Raw genomic sequence first — 26,686 nt, 5'->3', positions numbered from 1 at the left:
GGCCGTCAGTAGTTCTAATGGAATGTTGTCTGCTCCCGGCGCCTTGTTTCGACTCAGGTCTTTCAGTGCTCTATCAAACTCTTCACGTAGTATCGTATCTCCCATTTCATCTTCATCTACGTCCTCTTCCATTTCCATAATATTGTCCTCAAGTACATCGCCCCTGTATAGACCCTCTATATACTCCTTCCACCTTTCTGCTTTCCCCCCTTTGCTTAGAACTGGGTTTCCATCTGAGCTCTTGATAATCATACAAGTGGTTCTCTTTTCTCCAAGGGTCTCTTTAATTTTCCTGTAGGCTGTATCTATCTTACCCCTAGTGAGATAAGCCTCTACATCCTTACATTTGTCCTCTAGTCATCCCTGCTTAGCCATTTTGCACTCCCTGTCGATCTCATTTTTGAGACGTTTGTATTCCTTTTTGCCTGCTTCATTTACTACATTTTTATATTTTCTCCTTTCATCAATTAAATTCAACATTTCTTCTGTCACCCAAGGCTTTCTACTAGCCCTCGTCTTTTTACCTACTTGATCCTCTGCTGCCTTCACTACTAAATCTCTCAAAGCTACCCATTCTTCTTCTACTGTATTTCTGTCCCCCATTCTTGTCAATTGTTCCCTTATGCTGTCCCTGAAACTCTGTACATCCTCTGGTTTAGTCAGTTTATCCAGGTCCCATCTCCTTAAATTCCTACCTTTTTGCAGTCTCTTCAGTTTTAGTCTACAGTTCATAACCAATAGATTGTGGTCAGAGTCCACATCTGCCCCTGGAAACATCCTACAATTTAAAACCTGGTTCCTAAATCTCTGTCTTACCATTATATAATCTATCTGAAACCTGTCAGTATCTCCAGGCTTCTTCCATGTATACAGCCTTCTTTTATGATTCTTGAACCAAGTGTTAGCTATGATTAAGTTGTGCTCTGTGCAAAATTCTACCAGATGGCTTCCTCTTTCATTTCTTAGCTCCAGTCCATATTCACCTACTATGTTTCCTTCTCTCCCTTTTCCTACTACCGAATTCCAGAATTAAATTTTCGTCTCCCTTCACTATCTGAATAATTTCTTTGGTTTCATCATACATTTCTTCAATTTCTTCATCATCTGCAGAGCTAGTTGGCATATAAACTTGTACTACTGTAGTAGGCGTGGGCTTCATGGCTATCTTGGCCACAATAATGCGTTCACTATGCTGTTCGTAGTAGCTTACCCGCACTCCTATTTTTTTATTCATTATTAAACCTACTCCTGCATTACCCGTATTTGATTTTGTATTTATAAGCCTGTATTCGCCTGACCAAAAGTCTTGTTCCTCCTGCCACCAAACTTCCCCAATTCCCACTATATCTAACTTTAACCTATCCATTTCCCTTTTTAAATTTTCTAACCTACTTGTCCGATTAAGGGATCTGACATTCCACGCTCCGATCCATAGAACGCCAGTTTTCTTTCTCCTGATGACGACATCCTCTTGAGTAGTCCCTGCCCAGAGATCCGAATGGGGGACTATTTTACCTCCGGAATATTTTACCCAAGAGGACGCCATCATCATTTAACCATACAGTAAAGCTGCATGCCCTCGGGAAAAATTACGGCCGTAGTTTCCCATTGCTTTCAGCCGTTCGCAGTACCAGCATAGTAAGGCCGTTTTGGTTAATGTTACAAGGCCGGATCAGTCAATCATCCAGACTGTCGCCCCTGCAACTACTGAAAAGGCTGCTGCCCCTCTTCAGGAACCACGCGTTTGTCTGGCCTCTCAACAGATACCCGTCCGTTGTGGTTGCACCTACAGTACGGCTATCTGTATCACTGAGGCACGCAAGCCTCCCCACCAACGGCAAGGTCCAGGGTCATGGGAGGGGTGGGGGGGGGGCTCGTTACTATGAAATGAAAACATAAATGCCAAATTAAACAATTAGTATTTAATGAAAGAAGCTTTTTATACAACCATCTGACATCTCATGCAATAATCTCACAGTTTTGGACATAACAAAGAATTTTTGCCGTATTCCGGAGAAATTACAATAATCTTAGCCCGACTGTGGAGCGAAAGAAAAAAGTATTCATAGTAAAGTCATATCAGTAATCACAATTGGCAATAATAATGGCACAATTAAACAAATTCCTAACAGGAATACAATTTCAGGTCATTTGAACAAAATGGAAGAAAATAAGAGACTGATGATGTAAGATGCTGTTGGAAAGGCACGTGACTAAAGAAGAGAGAGAAAAGATGATCCGCATTCTTATATAGAACAAAATACAGATGATAATTTTACGCCACTCTCATTATCCTGGGCACACATATTTGCTGACTTGCAGCACAGTTCATTGACTCAGTGGTTAAATTATATCTTTAACTCTTGATATTTTGATAGGAAATTACATTGCGGGCAGGGCACAATATTACACTATCCACGTTTTAGTTGTTAGACACATAGAAACAAAAATACGTCTGTACACTGCGGCAGACAAGAACAGAAGAGCTATATAAGAAGCATTAAAACGAGAGGTATTGTAAAAAATCTGAAGTTGCATAATTTTTAATTTTTCCTCCACACTCTCTGATTATATTAATGTGTCATACTTTGAATTAATATATCTTTGGTGCATTCAACTAGTGCCTGTATGAATTAATGTGTCTCATTTGTCTACGTAGATAAACCTTATAGGTACCTACACAGCTGCCCCCTACTGTGTACTGACATTGTCCGTTATCACTGGACGACAGTATACAGTGGCGGCGCAATACAACATCTTAAATTTTTTTTATCTTTAAACACTTTAAATTATGATTTTTGCCCTGAATGGGTATGAAAGAACTTTAGTGGTGGCTAAAATTTTAATTTCTTCTTTGCCAAGGACATGTCAGTCTTATAATATGTACATTAATGCTTACAGATAATTTATAACAATTTGGAAGTCAAAGTTTTTGCTCCACTTATTGGAGTATAACTGTTGCCTTCTACTGGCAGCGTTAAGCTTGTGCATGTCACATGGTGTACACCGTGTGAGTTCATTGGTCCTGCAGCTTCAGATAGGCTGTCTGAGTTGGTGATATCAGGCTGTCTGAGTTTGTGATATCATTTCAGTTTTTATCACAAAGTTTGCTGGAAGTGTTCATCACATTGTTTCAAAGTGATGCACTGTGGCCCATGTATACTGTTTGGCCACAATAATTTGACGATTGTGCTTTTGCTGCCGGAAGCAGAGAAAATCAACACCATTTAAAAGATATTTATTTATCTCCGAGCACTACCAACATCAAGCTGCCCTAGATGCGATGTATTATGAAAGGCTTGTGTTTACTAGCAAGTAACTTTTGTAAGCACTTGCTGAGATGTTTACATTAAAAACAAAATCTTACTCAAGTTATTCGTTCAAGTAACTGGGGAAAGTTTATTTCAGGAAATTTCTGCAAGTAGTTGCTGCAGAAGTGTAGTTGTTCTTTAAAACCAGAGCAGTCTTCACTGTTGTTGCATTGTTATTAAGGAATAAAATTTGATGAAAAACAAAAATAGAAAAATGTTAGAGTAGTGTATATTGATGTTACCAAGAAACACTACTCAATTAAGTAAAACCAGACAACTCTACTTAGATTAAAAGCTTTGAGGATGTCATATGCAAATTTCGAACATCTCGACTGCTGTATAATCAAATATTCAATAACAGGAGACAAAAATGTGGCACCATATCTCACCAATAGTTTTAATTACTCTTTGATTTTTGCAAGCAGTATTTACTGCTTTTATTATAAATGTGATGCATTTAGGTTTACAGTAACATTTTAAAAAATCAGCTAAAATTTAAAGACATCTATACTGCCATTCTACTTTCCTTTCTCGTGAAACAAATTGATTGGTAAACTCATTTTGCGCTTCCTTGATTGGTGGTTCCAACGGTAAGTTTGTTTTGACCATGTGTCTTTGTGCCATTCTCATTTTTGACTCTGACTTTTTCATATCAGTACTGAACACACACAACGTCTGTAAGTTTAAGAAAAACTGCCACAAAATGACAAATTCGGCAAGTACTTGCAGCAAGATGCAAGAAACTTGAATGAATTTTCACTCTAGAGCAAAGTGTGTGTTTATCTGAAACTTCTTGACAAATTAAATTGTGTGCCAGGCTGGAACTCAAACATGGGAACCCAGTCTGGCATACAGTTTTAGTTTGGCAAAAATTTTCATGCAAGAAATTGCTTTCACTAACTTGCAAATTTCTTGTCTTGAAGTTACCAACCGAAACTGCTGAACATTGATGGAGGGGGTGGGGGGGAGTGTTTGCAGGTACGATGGTTCCTATATTCCACACACGCATATTATTGTATGGATAATGCGCCATACCACAGCAGGAAGTTTGACAGACAGCCTAACAAATATGATTTTAGGATTATTATGTTAGAGTGTTAGCAAGACAAGCAAATAAAGTGCAACAATTCAATGAGGAAGACTGACCTGTTGTCTATAAAGGAAACAAACCAGCAGTGAAAGTGTAAATTGTGGATAAAATCACTGATAGCAGAGGCCACGAAATATTCTGTTTACTGGACTACAACTGCGATCTAAATCCAATAGAATTGGCATGGACCAAAATAAAAGACCGTTTCAAGGAACGGTTCGTTGGTGACATGTTGAAGGAATGACTGCAGAATATTGTTGATGCAGCTTTCCTTTCAGTTACTGCACAGGACTGGCAAGGTTACTGCAGGAAGGTGGAACAACTGGTGCAAGAGTATTGGACACGGGATGGAATAAAGTAAATGGCCATTGATTAAGGTATGATCAATACCGTGCCCTCAAGCTATGACAAAGATGATCTTGAGTCAAATACAGATGACAGTGACCTATAGTGAACATCATTTTGACAATTTCTTTCAGGCACAGTTAATCACACTTTGTAAACATTACTGCTGTGCCGTATTTAACAGATGCAGTGCGCAAACAGTTTCAAAATTCATGTTTTTGACTTTTGATTCATAGTGCTGTAAGTTATACATTCATCTACTTTCATTTTTCATTATTTGTGATAAATATGTAATACATAAGTTGTAGATAAAACTCTTGAGCATGAATATGTCAATAAATTACGAGTGTCTTTTAAGTGTGCAGTATTTCTGCGAGTGCCGTCTCTGATTTCGTGTTAAGTGCGAAACATGGATAGTGGTGCCAGTACTGCTGCAAGCAGCCGAAACTGGCTTCCCCTCCCCGCTCCTCCCCCATTGGCAGCCATAATGTGGGGGCAGCCTGACAGCCACTGCGCCAGTTGCAACTTGTCGTGGACAAACAGTTCTTGCATTATCAATGCTGCAATGAGTAGGCTCATAATTTATGGCCCAGGGCAGTGGTTCACCATCGTAATTCACATATTTCAGTGATCAAACCCATCTTGTGCGTTTAGTACCACATTGACATTTGATCGAGGTCAAGGTAAGTTAACAATGTTTTCTATGTTATTCTGAACCCTCTACCGAATGTTGAAATGTTTTGCTTTTGGTAACCACTCACACTCGTTTTTCACTTTGACCCATAGGTCCATTAGTTGGTTGCATTTGTTAAGTGTTTGTATAACTTCACAGTCCTTTTTTGAGATGCCATCTTTCAACATAGCCCTGGTCTTACAATGAAATACATAGAAATGAATTTAACGATACCTCATTATTGTATTAAACTAGGTATTTACATCTTGTGTGTGTGTGTGTGTGTGTGTGTGTGTGTGTGTGTGTGTGTGTGTCTAAGGTGTTAGTTACATTTCTTGCTGTAAGGGCACCACTCAAAACTATTACTACTATACTCATTCCTTTATACCCTCTTGACCCCATGGAACTTTTCAGCACTACATTACAATTTTACAACGTTTTACAACCTTTTGCTCAAGGTCAATACCTTTTATTTTATATATTCATTACAAGCAGCTGGTATTTTTAAGTTTCATATTCACATAGTTTTGCTTTACATAAGACATTTGTCAACCCAATTTAAGTTTCATCTTTCAATATTAACAGGACAACATGTTTACATAAATTTCGCATGAAGAGCATAAACCTCCGTTCATGCATCGTATTGACACGAGCATAAACCCCCATTCACGCATCCTCTTGACATGAGCATCTGTCATTCCAGATGCTGAAGAGAAGAAAATTTCATGGCATACAAATCACAATAAGCCAACATAGCTACACTTACCCAGACCTCTTGCAAGTCTACTAGAAGGTGTCTACTAGTCTACAGGAATGGTTATTTAGAAAGGAAGAAGCATTCATTTTACTCAGTTATGACAGTCCTTCGTATATCTATAAGATAACATATAATTGCTTTTGTGTTAATAACTCACTTATTTAGTGTTTCCTGCCTATTGGTAATTCTGACAGTACAGTACCATATTATACTAGTCATCAGCACAACTGTTTGAAAATACCTGCACTGATCGTTGTTCAGTGTTTGTGACATATAACTTTTTCACTACATGGTGTGTATAAATATATCGCTACGAAGATTGTGTTAGTGAATAGCTGGAATAGCTGTAAGACAATGTTTGGGTAGCTTGTGATTATATGCAGATGCACCATAAACACACATGCATGATACTCTTTATCAGCACCTTATAGTACCTGGTCTGACCCCTTGTGGTTTGATAGTATGAGACTTCAATTTAACTTTTATAATGTTTGATGTACTGTATCTTTTCCATACACATACATTTGCACACATATTTTTATACTTATAATTATTTATACACACATCAAAATAAGTTTTGCATCATCTCGATTCCGAGTTCTGGAACTTGTACAGAAAATTGGAAGAGAGATCAATATAAACATCATGTCTGCACTTTTTATTGCTCATGAAAACCACACATTGCTTGTTGTACCACCATACAGCGAGACCTTCAGGGAGGCGGTGGTCCAGATTGCTGTACACCAGTACCCAGTAGCACATCCTCTTGCATTGATGCATGCCTGTATTCGTCGTGACATACTATCCACAAGTTCATCAAGATACTGTTGGTCCAGATTGTCCCACTCCTCAACGGCGATTCGGCATAGATCCCTCAGAGTGGTTGGTGGGTTATGTCGTCCATAAACAGCCCTTTTCAATCTATCCCAGGCATATTCGATAGGGTTCATGTCTGGAGAACATGCTGGCCACTCTAGTCTTGCGGTGTCATTATCCTGAAGGAAGTCATTCACAAGATGTGCACGATGGGGGCGCGAATTGTCGTCCATGAAGACAAATGCCTCACCAGTGTGCTGTTGATATGGTTGCACTATCGGTTGGAGGATGGCATTCACGTATCGTACAGCCGTTATGGTGCCTTCCATGACAACCAGCGGCGTACGTCAGGCCCACAAAAATCCACCTCAAAACAGCAGGGAACCTCCACCTTGCTGCACTCACTGGACAGTGTGTCTAAGGCGCTCAGCCTGACCGGGTTGCCTCTAAACACGTCTCTGATGATTGTCTGGTTGAAGGCATATGTGACACTCATTGGTGAAGAGAACGTGATGTCAATCCTGAGTGGTCCATTTGGCATGTTGTTGGGCCCATCTGTACCGCATTGCGTGGTGTTGTGGTTGCAAAGATGGACTTTGCCATGGATGTCGAGAGTGAAGTTGATCATGCAGCCTATTACGCACAGTTTGAGTTGTAACATGACATCCTGTGGCTGCATGAAGAGTATTATTCAACATGGTGGCGTTGCTGTCAGGGTTCCTCTGAGCCATAATCCGTAGGTAGTGGTCATCCACTGCAGTAGTAGCCCTTGGGTGGCCTGAGCAAGGCATGTCATCAACAGTTCCTGTCTCTCTGTATTTCCTCCATGTCAGAACAACATTGCTTTGGTTCACTCCAAGACGCCTGGACACTTCCCTTGTTGAGAGCCCTTCCATGCACAAAGTAATAATGCAAATGTGATCAAACCACAGTGTTGACCGTCTAGGCATGGTTGAACTAAACACAACACAACACAACCGGCGTATCTCCTTCCTGGTGGAATGACTGGAACTCCCTCCGTCTAGTAGGTGTTGCTCATGCTTGGTTGTTTACATCTTTGGGCAGGTTTAGTGGCTTCTCTGAACAGTCAAAGGGACTGTGTCTGTGATAGAATATCGACAGTCAACATCTGTCTTCAGGAATTCTGGGAACTGGGGTAATGCAAAACTTTTTTTGATGTGTGTATTATGGTGCAACCCTTTTGCTGTGGTACCTAACGTGAAACGATTGTGTTCCTCATTTATCCCAGGACGCGTTCATGCAACATTCACTGGAAGGAAACTTAATAGTAACTTAAAACTAGGCATGTAGTTGCTTGATGGCTACTAATGCATCACTTTTCCAATATACACATATTCATTTTCCATCTGTACGCAGCTGTATTCATCAGTCAACTCATGTTACAAGAGCGCAAATGTTTATAGTGTAGCTGTCATTTCGATTTACCTTTTGCATCTGAAAATAAAAGTGTTGTCATCTCTTCTTCGGTAACGCTACAGCCCTTGGTGAGCCTTGGCTTCTTCAGTGATCTTCATCCACATCTCTTGGGTGTTTGCTGCTCTTTTCCACCCCTGGTGCCCCTTACTGGTGAGATCTACTATTGCATCATCAATCCATCTTCTTCTAGGTCTCCCTTTTCACCTTGCTGAATGGATCACACGTGTTATCATTTTCTTTGGAATCCTATCGTCTGCCATTCTCTCTACGTGTTCTGGCCATTGTATTTTCACAAATTTTATTATGTACTTTGTATTAACACTTTAATAAAGGCGTGAAGCAAGGTGATAGTCTCTCCACTGTCTTGTTCAATACAGCTCTGCATAGTGTAGTAAATAAAATCAACAAAAGAGGCACCATATTTATGAAAACTTGCCAGATATGTGCATACACTGGTGACATTGCTATAGTAGGAAGAAATATCAATACACTACAAGAAATATACTGGACAGTGGGAACAGAGGCCTTAAAAATTGGCCTCATAGTAAATGAAAACAAAACAAAATATATGATAATGTCACCATCTGTGGCCAGAACCCCAAAAGACCTAAACATCAATGGGAAATGCTTCAAAGGAATGTCCTCTTTCAGCTAATGATAACAGTATTGGAAAGGCTATAAGGGAAAGAATACAAGCAGGAAACAGAGCTTACTTTGCAAACATGCAATTTTCCAGAAATCACCTTGTTACAAGAAAAACAAAACTGCTAACTGCTAATATAAAACTCCCTAGTCTGACCAGTTATCACATATGGGTCAGAGGTATGGATGTTGACAGAACATGACAAAAATGCACTAAAAATCTGTGAGTGGAAAATACTACACAAAATCTATGGTCCAATAATGGAGGAAGAAGGCTGGAGAATATGCTACAATGCTGAATTGCAAGTGTTAATACAAGTGTTGTCATATGTGGGGCACAATCTCATTATCTTTCGTAGCTTATTCAAAACTTAACACCTATTCCTTCCTTCATTGTATATAGATATCCTCCTACAGTGTTTAGTGTAGCTTGTATGCAGAGCTTGTTAATGTTTAAATACTGTACGTAGTAATACAGTGTCTGGATATTTTTTCGTAGATAGTTTTTTTATTTTGTCCGCTGTAAATATTCCTTAGATCAATTCTTCTCTCCTTTTAATTTCAGCTTTGTAGTGTAGACTGTTCACTGCTATAGTAGTTAACTTATATTGTAAAATTTCTAAAGTACAATTTGGTTGGTGTTTGTAAAATTTCTAAAGTACAATTTGGTTGGTGTTCATTTGCTAAGCTGCTTCAGTCTGTCGGCTATGCAGTGTGTTGGACTATGCTGTGCTGTGCACATGCATAGCAGCTGTTGACCTTTAAGCTAGGCCCACTGCGTGTGCTTAGTCTCCCCCTGTCTTCATTACATCATGTGTTTTGTGTCTCAGGCTTATTACTACAGTGTCTTTAGAGAGTGCAAAGATTATTAAAATAAATCTTGGGTTTGACAATGGAAGTGTTTTAAGAGCTTTCGATGGCTCATGGACATTTAATCGAAATCTTAAATAAGTAAAACTTACATTCTATTCAACAACAAACATGAAATAAGTATATGAATATCTTTCCTTAATATTAAGCATAAAATTGAGATTTACAGGTGCAAATGAACTATGTCATTATGTGTATATGTATACGACTTCTTGGTTTTTTAACCTATGCTAACTTTGCCTAGTGCACAAATTCCCACAAATCCTTATGTGGCTGGAGTCCTTTGTCCTTTCCACCATTCACTTAGAGTCATAGACTAACATATAAGCACCTGGATGTAAGATTTTAGATATGACAAATAGCCCTGTATACAAAGCTGCCATTTGTGGTTTAATTCCCATTCTTTGTGGATTTTTGGTGTTTTCTTAGGAGTACCTGTTGACCTGCATGGAACTGAACAGTGTGTCCTGATTTCTTATCATATGATCTCTTTCTTTGCTTTGCCTTTTTCTCAAGATTGACCAACACCTGGCGTATTTTATCCTCAAGTGGAATTTCTTTTCTAGGAATTTTAGGCAGTGGTATTTCCCAGTCATCTACCAATCTTCTTTCCAAACATTAATTCAATTGATGTAAAGCCAGTAGAGGTATGGGGAAGATTGTTGATGATTTGTTGGAATGGCTTAACATACTTGATCCATTTTGTATGTTTTTGAGAGGTATAGGTGCGAGTGAAGCTATTGAATTCTTTAAATATTTCTCTGTCGGGCTTCCCTGTAGGTGGACACTAGTATGTGTTTTGGTTTGTTAGTGTTAATGACTCCTTTCTGTTGTTACCTACAAAATATGATGCATTATCAGTTAATAATATTTCTAGCTCTCCTACCCACAAGATATAGTCTTCTGTGATTCTTCTAATGATGATCCTTGCAGTCACCAACTGTACAGCATGCAGTTTGATGTATTTTGAAAAAAAAAAAAAAACCATAATACAAAGCAACAATATATTTTACACCCCATTTCCCTTGTGGACAGGGTCCAGCTGTATCCAAAGATACTATTTCTAAATGTCTTTTTGGCAATAGTGGGTGCAGCTCAGTTATTTTTTTTTCATTATTACAGGAATGTCTACAGTACCACTCCCTTCAATTTAAATGTTCTGAATAACTAGATTTCAGAATCTTTATTTTGCTGAGGAAAATCCACCCATAATCCAATTGTTCAGCAATGTTCGCTCTGGTTTTCAGGAAAAAAATCCAGAAGCAATGTTTTTAATGACAATATTTTGGATTTAGATAGATAATTAAGTTTCAACAAATGCTAGGTAACAATGAGTAAAGAAAAAATATATTTGATTTATGTCTTAGCCATTACTAGAGAGAAATGACCATCCTTTTATTTCTTCTGTTCCAGTTTTGTTGTTGTAAATATCCATGTTTTTTATTCCTTTTTTGCAGTATTGTACAGAAAAATATGGGGAAACCTCCTCTAACATATCAGAAGTTGCTGTCATTGGTAGACATCATTGGGCCACCTGAGAAACCTGTGAACTCACCATCTAAATTGTCTGAGAAAATAACTTTAAATTCTGTGAAGATTGATGATCATAATCATTGTGTGCCAACCCTTATTGAGCTTGGAGTGAATGAGAAACTATTAAAACCAACAATTTTTCCTGGTGGAGAATCTGCTGCTCTTGATCGACTCAATTTAAAGATGAAAAATAAGGTATGCTACTTTATTATGTTAACTTGAATGTATCTTAAGTACATTTTCAAGAACATTTCATCAAGTCAACAATAATCATGTGAAATAGTAGTTTGACTATTACAAACAGAGTCCACCAGAATAACATTTTAGCTAATACTGTAATACAGTGTAGCCAGTAGCTTACTATATCACTCACAGTGCACAACCCTCGCTGTTACCCCTGGCAGCGACCTCTGAGGGAGAAGACACAGGTGGTGCTTACTCTTTAGTGCATTTGTGTAAAATGCTGAGACAGGATGAGGCTTGATGGGAGATGTGGAGATATTTAAGTTGCCATGGGACTGAATGGTCCACTGGGGGCAGAGAAGCAGGTGGCTGCTGAAAGGGATGGTGGTGATGAAGTTGGTTTAAGTGGTACAGCAGAAGTCCGTAGTCAGAGCCCACAATACACAAACTCAAACAGTGGCAGGTGGAGATCATTGTGCAGATCCAGGTTAGATGTGGCACAAACTGATGGGCACAATTAGGAACATAGCGTAGTTTAGACAATACCATCAGCACTGGTCTGGAGTATGTTTCAAGCAATTATTACATTAGGAGTATCTCAAACAGCACAAGTTTTTTGTTATAAAATCATCTAATATTCATGTGTTATGTCTGGCATTATTCCTGAATTTGACCATAACTGTAAGCTGTATTGCTGCCTTATGTTGTAGAGATGGCTCCTTGAACCAAAATCCGTTTTGATAGAGATCCTATAAATTAACTGACTTGAAATGTTACAGCAAGCAAAATCTCTGTTTTTTTAATATATAAACTATAGTTTCATTTTTCATTATTTAGGAGTGGGTACGCAAGTTTGAAAAGCCAAACACCTCTCCCAATAGCTTGGAACCCAGCACAACCGTTCTTAGCCCATATTTGAAATTTGGTTGCCTTTCTGCACGGACATTTTATTACAAGTTAAAAGAGGTAAGAGAAATTGCTCATAGAATCATTTTAATAAAAATACATGTAAATAATTATGTGAATACTAGCACTGTTACTAGGTTATTGGTACATGTCCACACACAAAACCTCCTGTGTCACTGTTGGGACAACTTTTATGGCGAGAATTTTACTATGTTGTGGCTGCAGAGACTCCAAATTTTGACAGAATGGTTGGAAATCCTATATGTTGTCAAGTACCATGGAATAAAAATGAAGAACATCTTGCAGCATGGGCAGAGGTTTGCACCTGTAATTGGAATAATAATTTATGAATACCAGTTTTAAATGCTGCATATTGTAAAGCATTAATTATTTCATTCTTAAATTACTTGTCATTAAAAACATTATTATATTCACTAGGGTAGAACAGGATACCCGTTCATTGATGCAATAATGATTCAGTTACGCACTGAAGGGTGGATTCATCACCTAAGTCGTCATGCTGTAGCATGTTTCCTAACACGCGGAGACCTTTGGATTTCATGGGAAGATGGACAGAAGGTATGTTTTACATGTTTATTTTTATTTTTTTCTACATGGTTAAAATTTATTAATGCAAAGCATTTATGATGTGTTCTTAAATGAATTGTCATAAAATTATTATTATTATATTACTAGGTTAGAACAGGGTGTCCAATTAATGTGGTTATGTTTCAATGTTTTCATTAACATTGTCTCGTATATGTTTTAAGGTGTTTGAAGAATTACTTTTGGATGCTGACTGGGCACTAAATGCTGGTAACTGGATGTGGTTATCAGCTTCTGCATTTTTTCATCAGTTCTTCAGGGTTTATAGCCCTGTCGCATTTGGCAAGAAAACTGACAAACTTGGAGAATACATAAAGTAACTTTTATTTTAATTTATTGAATTGCATCATAATAAATGTAAAGCAAAGTTACAATGAAATGATTTGAGAGATTACTGCGAGGGCTGGGGAAAGTTTTGCTTAACACCTGTGAAGGTACTGGAGCAACTTGGGCAGTGCCAACAGAACCATGAAAACTATAAATTAATTTTTTTTATTGTTTAAATCTCAGTGGATGTCTGAAGCATTTCATATGTCAGATAAAGGGTTAGATACAAGTAGCAAAAATTTAAAATCATATTAGTGCATCTAGTTAATATCTGTAAATAATACTGTACCTCATCAGGTCAGACAAACATAGAAATAAAAGAGTTGAATATCCGGTTTTCAGAATTAAAAACAAATCTCTTTAACCTGGATACAGAGCTGGGAAAAATAAAGGGAAGAATATATGCAGAGGAGTGAAGGAAAGCAAAAGTAACTCCAAACATTGAGATACAAGAGTGACTTGTTTTACTTCAGAGCAGACACAGTGGTCATGTGTGTGTGAGTTGCATTTTTGTGTGTGCGTGTGTGTGTATTGCCTAATTTGGAAGGAGGTCTTTTGGCCAAAAGCTTATTTGTTTGACAGTCTTTTTTGTTGAACCAACCTGTAATTCAGCACTTCCGCTATATGGTGAGTAGGAATCCATCCTTCTCATAATACTCTCACTATTCCAGCCTGGATTTCCATAGTTAAGTATTGTAACATTTACTCTTTGCAGTAAACTACAAAATTCCTGACCAAAATTACAAAATACATAATTGAAGAATGTAATTGATAAAAAAATATTTATACTGCTAGTGAATTAAAATAAATATCAGTTCAGCTTTCCAATAATACTATCCAAACACTGAATTGATATATGAATAATGTTGATTCAGAAAAATGCATAGACTTTTTGGATGTGTTGCAGGCTAATGTTTCCTACTAACAGTCCATTAAAATTATTTGACTTTTAAAAAATGTCGTGTGTGGTTGTTTCCTAATATTTATTGGTACAAAATTAAGAATCTGTTTGTTTTATAAAGATAACCCTCCTCATTATTCAAAGCAGATGTTGTGAGATTCTTGCTCAGTTTCATAAGTTTGCATTCTTTATTGGCACATCAGATAGCAGAGGGATAATGAAGTGAGGTTGGGGTAGACTGCTAAGAAAATAGGGGAATTCGTAACAAAAAAGGAGTGTAAACAAATTAAAGTAACCTTAAAAAGGCAGAATGGGATGTGTAACAAGATATGTGGAGAAATGTGAGGAGATTAAGCATGAGAAGAGGCAATTGAATATGCTAATGACAGAACTAGTGTTGGAAGGAACATCGGATATATTAACCACTTTTATCTTTCATCTATTTTCATAGTTGGCAAATCAATGTGAAGTGCATGGTAGACAATACTTCTCATTGTATTGTGTATTAGGGTTTCTCCCCATTCTATTTCCTTTCAAGAGTGGGAAGAATCATTGCTTAAAGTAATAAGGAATTGGGAACAGTAGGGCCATATGAATGCACAATGGAAATGGAACTGCCGTGTGGCTAGGGCCTCCCGTCAGGTAGACCATTCGCCTGGTGCAAGTCTTTCGAGTTGACGCCACTTCGTTGACTTGTGTGTTGATGGGGATGAAATGATGATGATAAGGACAACACAACACCCAGTCCCTGAGTGGAGAAAATCTCCGACCCAACTGGGAATCGAACCCGGGCCATTAGGTAATGACATTCCGTTGCATTGACCACTCGGCTACCAGGGGCAGACAATGCACAATGATATTACATGGCAACATAATACACATTTGGGAGAAGCAGGAATGATTTTAGGATACTGTTCATCATTTCACGACATTAAAAAAAGGCATCTAAATCTTGGAAGAGGATGGGGCTTATTTTACTCTATCCTGACATGGTATTCATTATAAAGTAAATTCTTTCTCATGATGGGTTAATAGGTTTGTGACTAGTATTAGGAAAATAGAAAGAAATGGCATGTTCAATTACTTTGTAGGCCAGGATGTCCAAAAGTTAGCGTTTTTGCATTAGCAGTGAAAATGAGCACAGGGTTGAATGTAATGTTTGAAAAAGTGGTAGAAGCAACAGAGGGAAAATGTATTTTTTGTGTGGGGATTCATATATTGTTCCCATTTGGTAATTTATCTTGCTTTAGTTGTAGTTTCATACTGAACATAATTTTTCTATCAGAAAAAAACCAAAAGTCTCTCAAACAAAATACGTAAGCAGCTTGTCTTCTCTGCTACCCCTTACATGTTTATGCATATATATTTTATAATATCTAGTTTTTTAATAATGATGCCTTATGAATCTAGAAGTTTAATCTTAGCCATTTCGTCTTGGCACTGTCCAATTTGCCATTGTTCATGCAGCTTGTAAATACCTGATTTGTATTACTTGAGTGTGACACACTGCTTTTTGTATAATTTTCCTTATGTAAGAGGAAACAGTGTGAAATATAAATTGTTACAACAGAAAAAAACTGTCACAGTACTGAATATTGAAACTAGTTTATTAAAACTGTAGTTATGTGCTCTTTAACCAACAAATGATAATACTGAACGTTGAAAAATACGTGAATGTTTGATTCGAAACTACAGACCATGTAAGATTTTAAATATTAAATAATGTAGGAAAAGACAGATTACTACTTAATGTGAAGTAGACACATCAAGTTGCAGACAAGCATAATTAAAAGACACTCATATAAACCTTTCGGGCACACCTCACGCACACACCCAACTCCAGCATCTCAGGCCAAAAAGCTGGAGTTGGTGTTCATGTGTGCGTGAGGTGTGCTTGCTGTGTGTGTGTGAATGATGTGTGTGTGTGTGTGTGTGTGTGTGTGTGTGTCTCTCTCTATTACTGACGAAAACTGTGGCCAAAAGCTTTATGCGAGTGTCTTTTAATTGTGCCTGTTTGCAACTTGACATGTCTTCTTTACAGTAAGTTGCAATCTGTCTTTGCCTATATTGTTGATATTCCTACGTAGATTTACATTGTTTTTTTAAATATTAAATAAAATATTTATGGTCACCATTTAGGCATTTTAGACTTCTGTGCCATATTTTATATGTATTTTTCTTATGGTACCTGACAGTTACTGAGGTAAAGTTTTGTTGGCTTGACATCCTACAAAGTGTATAATTTATCAGTAATTTATGCAAATTAAGTGCTGTATTACTGGAGTCTGTCACTGAATACGAATTTTTAAGTAAATCTTTATCTTGCAGGAAATATGTCCCAGTTTTGTGTAAATACCCTCCAGAATATATATATGAACCATGGAAAGCGCCACTCTCTGTGCAGAAACAAGCTGGTTGTGTTGTTGGAGAAGATTATCCGAAAAGAATTGTGATACATGAAGATGTTTACAAAATTAACATAAGCAAAATGTCTGAGGCATACAAAAGGTGGAAAGGTGGGTGAATTTGGTGTAGTGAATACATTTTTATCACCATCATCCTTGTCATTATTATCATTAAGATTGCTTGCAAAAGAGATAAGAATGTCATTACCTGTTAAGAAAATTACTATGAGAGAGAAGACTTGCTCGGCTGTTATTATGTGGAAACTTATAAACCAATCCTATAGTTTACCAGAATATTTAGGTTTGGGGAGGAAAGTTCTTGTTAACACTTATGTTTATATTAAACAGATGTTAATGTTTCAGTTAGTACTAGCCAAATACAGTTTTTCATACAGTCACCCAAACTAGTCTGCAGTGGTTAGTTCTGTCTGTTAATATTGAACTTGATGCTTTCTGCATCCCTGAAAGGCCTCCTTCTTGATGTAATTTAAAGAACATGATGTTGAATGAGTAAACATTGACCATGGGATACAAGGAAATATTTTTGAATTTTTTTTTTCTTGTGGACCAAATACTTTAGCACTCCAATAACTGTTTCATATAAAAACATTTAAAAATATGTCAACCATTATTTGAAACTCCTTGTTATCTATCATTGCCTTTGTGTGACAGATCTCAAAAATCTGTTCAGTTTTCATGGCAAGAATTTAACTCTTTGGGTAGGAAATGTAAATATAAATGACCCACTTGGTAAAATAAAGCCTTCATCAGTAGTGGTAGAGTGTTGTGTATATTATCAATTCCATTATCACTGTTTTGTTTGTTTCTATGTATTTTGTTAGCACTGCTTTACATAGTAAGAAACACCTTAAAGCATACATATGGAATTCCAGACTTGTTTTTCATTTAAAGTGATAAATTTAAGTTCTTACTGAATCTGTACTAATAGTCCTTGAAAAGCAAGCACTGATTAGATCTATGTTAGATACTGAAGAATCTATACCTTAATATGATCACTTCCACTATAAATCACGAGGATAGTGGAAAATTAGAATACTATGATAAATCAATCAAGAAAAGACCACATCACCAATACTGTTCTCATCAGTCCTAGATGAAGTTTTCAGATTTGTTAACTGGGAAAATAAAGGAGGATATGTTGATGGAACATACTGAACCCATTTTGTTGATAACAATGAACTGTAACCTCTAGTGCACATAAATTTTACAATTAATGAAAGAATTTACTCTGTTAAGGTTTAAGGTAAGCCTGAAAATCATTTATAATAAGAGTGAAAGAATGTATAATTACATCTAAAGGTACATAGATACTCCGCAAGCCACAATAAGACGTGTTGCGGAGGGTACCCTGTACCACTATAAGTCATTTCCTTTCCTGTTCCACTAGCAATTAGAGTGAGGGAAAAATGACTGTCTGTATGTCTCCGTATGAGCACTAATTTCTCGAGCCTTGTCTTCATGGTCCTTACCCACAGTGTATGGTGGCGGCAGTCAGCTTCAAATTTTTCTCCATAAAATTCCTCGAAAACAACATTGCCTTCCCTCCAGGGATTCCTATTTGAGTTCCCGAAGCATCTCCATAACACTTATGTGTTGTTTGAACCTACCAGTAACAAATCTTGTAGCCCACCTCTGAGTTGTTTCGATGTACTCCCTTAATCCGACCTTGTACGGATCTCAAATACTGAAGCAGTATTTGAGAATAGATCTCAGTCTCCTTTACAGATGAACCATACTTTACTAAAATTCTCCCAATAAACTGCAGTCGACCAATCGCCTTCCCTACCACAGTCCTCACACGCTCGTTCCATTTCATGCCGCTTTGCAATGTAACACCCAGATATTTAAACGATGTGACTGTGTCAAGCTGGCAGTGTTAATGCTGTATCTAAACATTATGGCTTTGTTTTTCTTATTCATCTGTATTAACTTACTTTTTTTCTCATTTAGAGCTAGCTGCCATTCATAATCAACTAGAAATTTTGTCTAAGTCATCTTGTATCTTGCTACAGTCACTCAACTTTGACACATTACCATATGCCACAGCATCATTAGCAAACAGCCACAGATTGCTGCCTACATATCTGCCAAATCATTTATTTATATAGAGAACAACAGCAGTCTTTTCACACTTCCCTGGGGCACTCCTGACGATACCCTTGCCTCTGGTGAACACTTGCCATTGAGGACAGCATACAAGGTCCCATAACTTAAAAAGTCTCTGAGCCACGCACATACCTGTGAACCTATTCCATAGGCTCTTATCTTCATTAACAGCCTGCAATGGAGCACTGTGATCATACTTCGTTGGGCACTCCAGATGATACTTTGCCTCTGATGAACACTCGCCATCAAGGACAACATACTGGGCTCAATAACTTAAAAAGTCTTTGAGCCACTCACATATCTGTGGACCTATTCATTATGCTGGTATCATCATTAACAGTCTGCAGTGGGGCACTGTGTCAAATGGTGTCTGGAAATCTAGAAATATGGAATTTGCCTGATGCCCTTTATCCATAGTTTGCAGTATATCATGTGAGAAAAAGGCAAGCTGAGTTTCACACGAATGATGCTTTCTGCAACCATACCGATTTGTGGACATAATATTCTTGGTCTCAAGAAAAATTAATATATTCAAACTGTGGATATATTCAAGGATTCTGCAGCAAACCAAAGTTAGGGATATTGGTCTGCGATTTTTCAGGTTCGTTCTTTTACCCTTCTTATATAAAGAGTCACCTGCACTTTTTTCAAGTCGCTTGGGTGAGAGATTCATGCTAAATGCAAGTTAGGCAAAGGTGCCAATGCCGCACAGTATTTCTTGTGAAACCGAATTGGGATTCCATCTGGACGTGGTTATTTATTTGCTTTCAAATTTTTCAGTTGTTTCTCTACACCAGGGATGCTCATTACTATGTCATCCATATGGGAGCCAGTATGATGGTCAAATGACGGTATGTGTGTACGATTCTCCTGCACGAATGATTTCTTGAATGCAAAATTAATAAACACGTTGAAAAGAAAACTGTAGAAATTAACAATTTATATACAAGCAGATGAAAACAATTGGATGGATGGGAAAATAAATAAGGGGAAAAGAAATGGACATGAGTGCTTTTGTGAAATCAACTACAGTTTTCAAAATGAAGATTTTGATGTGTCTGGAATAGAAAGTTTAAAAGCCAGCATGTATTAACAGTTTTGATTTATGTCAGTTGACTCACTTTTGTGAGAATCAGAGTTCAAATTATCACCCACCTACTATGTTACAGATATTGCATGTTTCCCTAAATTATTTGAGAGGAATATTGGCATTGTTTCAGCAAGAGCATGGGCAATTATTTCACCTGTCCTTTGGGTTACTGCTCTGCTTCTTATTATCTTGGTAATAGCCTAGTAAAATGTCAAACTCAACCCTCTTCCTTTCATTCCTCTTTGTAAAGGCTGGAAAACCTCTCATAACCACGTCTCATAATATGTAAGATAAAAAGGAGTGTCAACAACATTATTGAGGAGACGTGGAGTCGCAGAGAGGCACAATGAAAAGACTGCTATAAATTTAATTTTTTGACCGAAAAGCATTCTTCTGAAGTAGAAAACACGCACAAATTCACACAAGCAGAATTAATGCACACATGACCACTGTCTCTGGGCACTTGACTGAAGTTCAGATGCTTCTGGTGTGAGTGGTGGGGATAAAGAGGAAGTGTGGGTCAGGGAGCGATATCAAAGTAGATGTGGGGGAAGGTGTAGTGCTGCTTGTGGGAGAGTGTGGGGACTTGGCAAGGATAGGGTTGGGCTGTAGTCAGTTGTTTTGGGGGGTATTAAGGAATTTCTTTCATTTTGTCAGTGTCTTTATTCAACTTGTAAATTTTTCAGGCCCTATGCATTCCTCTGAAGTAACACAAAATATTGTTTCAAAATTTTGATAAGTCCTCAGGAACTCTTTACTCTATGTTCCCTTCTAATATACATAAACAGGCAAAGTTCCTTCTGCTTGCCTTTGTTGAATGATCTGTACTTTTCTTTTGTCATATGTGCCTGTTTTCCTGTACCAGCTTTCATGTAAATGTATAAATCTTCTAACTTCTGTCTTGTAAATGTCTTGCTCTCCTGGCAGCACAGCAATCAGAATTTTGTTTTCCCCATCTTTAATGGTAGAAATACCAATAATCTTAAAATTCTGGCAGAAAAATGTATAGTGAGGTATAGTAAAGTTGTGTAGCATTGTTGACTATGATACCTTGATGGGCAGCACCAAGGGGGCCACCAAGCTTTAATGTACCCATCTGACAGGTAGTGAGGTAGCACATTCAGTGTACATTTGTTAGGTCACTCTGATAGTTGTAATATGTAATCAAAAGTCTCCCCAAAGAAAATTGACTGCTCCCAACATATTTTTCAAACCACATTGGCAGTGTTGTACAAGAATGCTCTGGAGTCAGATGCAGCTGCTTTCAATACCTTTGAACTATTCATAGGGATGGTGTCCTTTGCATTCCAAAGAGAAATAAATCACAAGGAAACAGATATGAGTTACTAATTGGCTGCAGAAGTGCCTGGATTTAAGAATTTTCAATATATGCTCATAGTTCGTTCATCCTGATTGCAGACACATTGTTATGATATAAGATACCTGGTGAGATAATCTTTGTCTACGACTACTAAATTTTCTTAAAAAAACATAGAAAAGAATGTTCCAGCACGTCAGTCATTGACCATTGTTGTACCTTTCCAAATCTAACTGTGGCAGTGTGTGTGCGTGAACAGATGGAAGTGCATACACTATTCCAATTCATATTTCTTATTCTCTTTACTTTTGATGGACTAGTAATAATGAGTACAATTAAGGAACCTGATTGTAAATCTGTGTGGTCCCCCCCCCCCCCCCCCCACCCCCACCCCCCTGTTCTGGTGAGTAGATGGAACAAGACACGTACTGGTTTCACAACTTCATTAAACATGAATGATCATACAGTATAATACATGTGCAAATATAATGTTCATAGAGCTCGATTTTACCTGCTCATATTGGCCTCTACAGGTCTATATCACCTCAGAGCGCACACACTCTCCAGTGTGGGACACAGAAAGATACTCTTGTTGGAAACATAGGCTACAGGGAGGTATGCCATTCAACAATGGTGATGGTGGTGAGGCACTGTATTCCTCATAGGAGGAAAAGTAGCTGGCATGAAGGCTCATGTTGGTTGAAATAGAGGTAGATGTAGAATCTTCCAGTAATTGTGGTAGGTTATCCTCATCTTCCTGTTCCCACAGCATCAAAACTGGCTTGAGGTGTTGGACAGAGACAGTTGCTCATTTGCTATTAAGCAAGATAGGGAATGTTTGGTCTCCACACTGTAGCATCTCGTGAGGGCATAGCTGCTCGTGTGGTATCATTGCAGAGCATTGCATCGCTACCTTTACTCCACCATGCTGCTGGCCTTGTTACATAAGGTGGCCATGTGCTCCCTGCACCAGCAGTATGCACTCAACGACGCTGTGTTCACTATGGCCCAGGGCGATGCCTGGCTGCGTCATGGAAGTCGATGGCCACCACAATGAGACACCCGTCTTGTGACGGTGGATGATGGCTGGTGTGCATGGAGTGTGACCATCTGCCTGCTCTGCCGTGGCCTCGGACTGGTGACTTCTGCTGATGTGTTCATGTGACATCCTAATATGACACTACCCCATCATTTTGGCAGGGCTGCAAGACTAGAATAATTGTATTATAAAAGTGTCCGGCACATATGGTTAACAGTGGTGCATTTATGGTGCATATGTGCCTCTATCAGTGATGTATTCTAAAACACATTGCCACAGTCATTGTTGGTATCTGCCTTGCCCCTTTCTGCATTAGACTGCACCACGTTGCTCATGCATGCAGTATTATGCCAAGATATGATCGGTATGGTACATTACACATACCTTCCCCTCTATGTACAAGACCCTGTCCCTTGGCTCAAACTTAAAACCAGTTTCATATTAAACTACATGATCTTAGAGATTGGCAGCTTGCCCACGTAGGTTAGGCAATGCATCCAGTTGTACTTACTATGCTGCTTTCCATATGAATCTATTTATCACAACTGTTTTGCACTTCTAGCAATTTGATCTTCATGGCTTGTCAGACTGCTTCCTTTCCTCTTCACCGTTTACATTTTTTCTTCATTCACACGTAGGGTTTTATTATCATTGTCTCTTCTGCTCTAGGATACAGTTTAGTGGAAACTGGACTAGTGGTAGTTTATGCTGACAGTTGGTTCTCCTCCTCAAAAGAATAGAAGCTGCACACAGCAGAATTAAAGCCACTGTGGCATTGAGGCACTCCATATCGCCATCACATGTTGTCCTTCTCTGAACTGCTCAGCTGAAATGTGCCCTTCATTGCTGGCAATGACTTGACCTGGGGGAATGTATTAGGTTGAGTTCTTATGTTTGATTTGTTGTTGTGGTGGTGGTGGTGTTCAGTTCAGATGCTGGTTTGATGCAGCTCTCCATGCTACTCTATCCTGTGCAAGCTGCTTCATCTCCCAGTACCTACTGCAGCCTACATACATCCTTCTGAATCTGATTAGTGTATTCATCTTTTGGTCTCCCTCTACGATTTTTACCCTCCATGCTGCCTTCCAGTACTAACTTGGTGATCCCTTGATGTCCCAGAACATGTCATACCAACTGATCCCTTCTTCTAGTCAAGTTGTGCCACAAATTCCTCTTCTCCCCAGTTCTATTCATTACCTCCTTATTAGTTACGTGATCTACCCATCTAACCTTCAGCATTTTTCTGTAGCACCACATTTTGAAAGCTTCTATTCTCTTCTTGTCCAAACTATTGTCTATGTTTCACTTCCATACATGGCTACACTCCACACAAGTACTTTCAGAAAAGACTTCCTAACACTTAAATCTATACTCGAAGTTAACAAATTTCTCTTCTTCGGAAACGCTTTCCTCGCCATTGCCAGTCTGCATTTCATATCCTCTGTACTTTGACCATCATCAGCTATTTTGTTCCCCAAATACCAAAACTCAACTACTTCTTTAAGTGTCTCATTTCCTAATCTAATTCCCTCAGCATCACTTGATTTAATTTGACTACATTCCATTATCCTCATTTTGCTTTTGTTGATGTTCATCTTATATCCTCCTTTGAGACATTCAGCTGCTCTTTCAAGTCCTTTGCTGTATCTGACAAAATTACAGTGTCACTGGCAAACCTCAAAATTCTTATTTCTTCTCCCTGGACTTTAATTCCTATTCCAAATTTTTCTTTTGCTTCCTTTACTGCTAGCTCTATATATAGATTGAATAACATCGGGGATAGACTACAACCCTGTCTCACTCCCTTTACAACCACTGCTTCCCTTTCATGCCCCTAAACTCCTGTTACTGCTATCTGGTTTCTGTATGAATTGTAAATTCCCTTTCGCTCCCTGTATTTGACCCCTGCCACCTTCAGAATTTGAAAGAGAGTATTCTGGTCAACATTGTCAAAAGCTTTCTTTAAGTCAACAAATGCTGGAAACATAGGTTTGCCTTTCCTTGATCTATCTCCTAGGATAAGTCGTCGGGACAGTATTGCCTCACGTGTTTCAACATTTTTACGGAATCCATACTGATCTTTTTCGAGTTCGGCTTCTACCAGTTTTTCCATTCGTCTGTAATGAATTATTGTCAATATTGCAGCTGCAACTTATCAAACTGATAGTTTAGTAATTTTCACACCTGTCAACACCTGCTTTCTTTGGGATTGGAATTATTATATTCTTCTTGAAGTCTAAGGGTATTTCACCTGTCTCATACATCTTGCTCACCACATGGTAGAGTTTTGTCGTGGTTGGCTCTCCCAAGTTCTAATGGAAGGTTGTCTATTCCCTGGGCCTTGTTTCGACATAGGTCTTTCGTGCTCTGTCAAGCTCTTTACACAGTATCATATCTCCCATTTCATCTTCATCTATATCCTCTTCCATCTCCATAGTATTGCCCTCAAGTACATCAACCTCTGTATACTTCTCCCACCTTTCTGCCTTCCCTTCTTTGCTTAGAACTGGTTTTGCATCTGATCTCTTGATATTCATACAAGCGGTTCTCTTTTTCCAAAGGCCTCTTTAATTTTCCTGTAGGCAGAATCTATCTTACCGCTAGTGATATATGCCTCTACATCCTTACATTTGTCCTCTAGCCATCCCAGCTTAGCCATTTTGCACTTCCTGTTGATCTAATTTTTTAGAGTTTTGTCTTACCATTATTATATAATCTGTCTAAAACCTTCCAGTGTATCCAGGCTTCTTCCATGTGTACAACCTTCTTTCATTACTCTTAAACCAAGTGTTAGCAGTGATTTAAGTTATGCTCTGTGTAAAATTCTACCAGGCGGCTTCCTCTTCCATTCCTTACCCCCATTCCATATTCATCTACTACTTTTCATTCTCTTCCTTTTCCTACTATTGAATTCCAGTCCCCCAAGACTATTAAATTTTCATCTTCCTTCACTACCTGAATAATTTCTTTTATCTCACCATATATTTCTTCAATCTCTTCTTCATCTCCAGAGCTAGTTGGCATATATACTTGTACTACTGTGGTAGGCGCAGGCTTCGTGTCTATCTTGGCTACAATAATGCATTCACTGTGCTGTTCGTAGTGGCTTACCCATGCCCCTATTTTTTTTGATTCATTATTAAACCTACTCCTGCATTACCCCTATCTGATTATGTATTTATAACCCTGTATTCACCTGATCAGAAGTCTTGTTCCTCCTGCCACCGAACTTCACTAATTTCCACTATATCTAACTATAGTCTATCCATTTCCCTTTTTAAATTTTCTAACCTACCTGCCTGATTAAGGGATCTGACATTCCACACACTGATCTGCAGAACACCAGTTTCATTTCTCCTGAGTAGTCCCTGTCCGGAGATCCGAATGGGGGACTATTTTACCTCCGGAATATTTTACCCAAGAGGACGCCATCACCATTTACCCATACAATAAAGCTGCACGCCCTCGGGAAAAATTACGGCTGTAGTTTCCCCATGCTTTCAGCTGTTCATAGTACCTGCACAGAAAGGGTGTTTTGGTTGATGTTACAAGGGCCAGATCAGTCAATCATCCAGACTATTGCCCCTGCAACTACTGAAAAGGCTGTTGCCCCTCTTCGGGAACCACACGTTTGTCTGGCCTCTGAATAAATATCCCTCCGTTGTGGTTACACGTATGGTACAGCTATCTGTATCACTGAAGCAAGCAAGCTTCACCACCAACAGCAAGGTCCATGGTTCATGGGGTGGATGTTTGATTTAGGAATGTTGTATTCAATGCTGGCAATAATTCCAAAGTTACATCTAGCCAATGGAATGTAGTCTAATTAAGTCGGGTGATGCTGAGGGAATTAGATTAGGAAATGAGGCACTTAAAGTAGTAAAGGAGTTTTGCTATTTGGGGAGCAAAATAACTGATGATGGTCGAAGTAGAGAGGATATAAAATGTAGGCTGGCAATGGCAAGGAAAGCGTTTCTGAAGAAGAGAAATTTGTTAACATCCAGTATTGATTTAAGTGTCAGGAAGTCATTTCTGAAAGTATTCGTATGGAGTGTAGCTATGTATGGAAGTGAAACATGGACGATAAATAGTTTGGACAAGAAGAGAATAGAAGCTTTCGAAATGTGGTGCTACAGAAGAATGCTGAAGATTAGATGGCTAGATCACATAACTAATGAGGAAGTATTGAATAGGATTGGGGAGAAGAGAAGTTTGTGGCACAACTTGACCAGAAGAAGGGATCGGTTGGTAGGACATGTTCTGAGGCATCAAGGGATCACCAATTTAGTATTGGAGGGCAGCGTGGAGGG

At 38.4% G+C, this 26,686-nt stretch overlaps 1 protein-coding gene across 1 annotated transcript in view; it reads left to right on the top strand.

Moving 5' to 3' along the window:
• LOC124595613 (cryptochrome-1) overlaps positions 1–26,686 on the top strand; it is a 65,248-nt gene that overhangs the window by 21,979 nt on the left and 16,583 nt on the right. The window contains exons 4-9 of the mRNA XM_047134431.1: positions 11,399–11,669; positions 12,495–12,623; positions 12,701–12,880; positions 13,002–13,142; positions 13,334–13,485; positions 16,726–16,913. Of these exons, the coding sequence (XP_046990387.1) occupies positions 11,399–11,669; positions 12,495–12,623; positions 12,701–12,880; positions 13,002–13,142; positions 13,334–13,485; positions 16,726–16,913 (1,061 nt within the window). The remainder of the gene's footprint in view (positions 1–11,398; positions 11,670–12,494; positions 12,624–12,700; positions 12,881–13,001; positions 13,143–13,333; positions 13,486–16,725; positions 16,914–26,686) is intronic.

This window comes from Schistocerca americana, chromosome 2 (assembly GCF_021461395.2).
Source record: "Schistocerca americana isolate TAMUIC-IGC-003095 chromosome 2, iqSchAmer2.1, whole genome shotgun sequence".
Taxonomy (NCBI): domain Eukaryota; kingdom Metazoa; phylum Arthropoda; class Insecta; order Orthoptera; family Acrididae; genus Schistocerca; species Schistocerca americana.
Note: the sequence above shows the minus strand (reverse complement) of the source record. Positions and strands in the feature narration are given on the sequence as shown.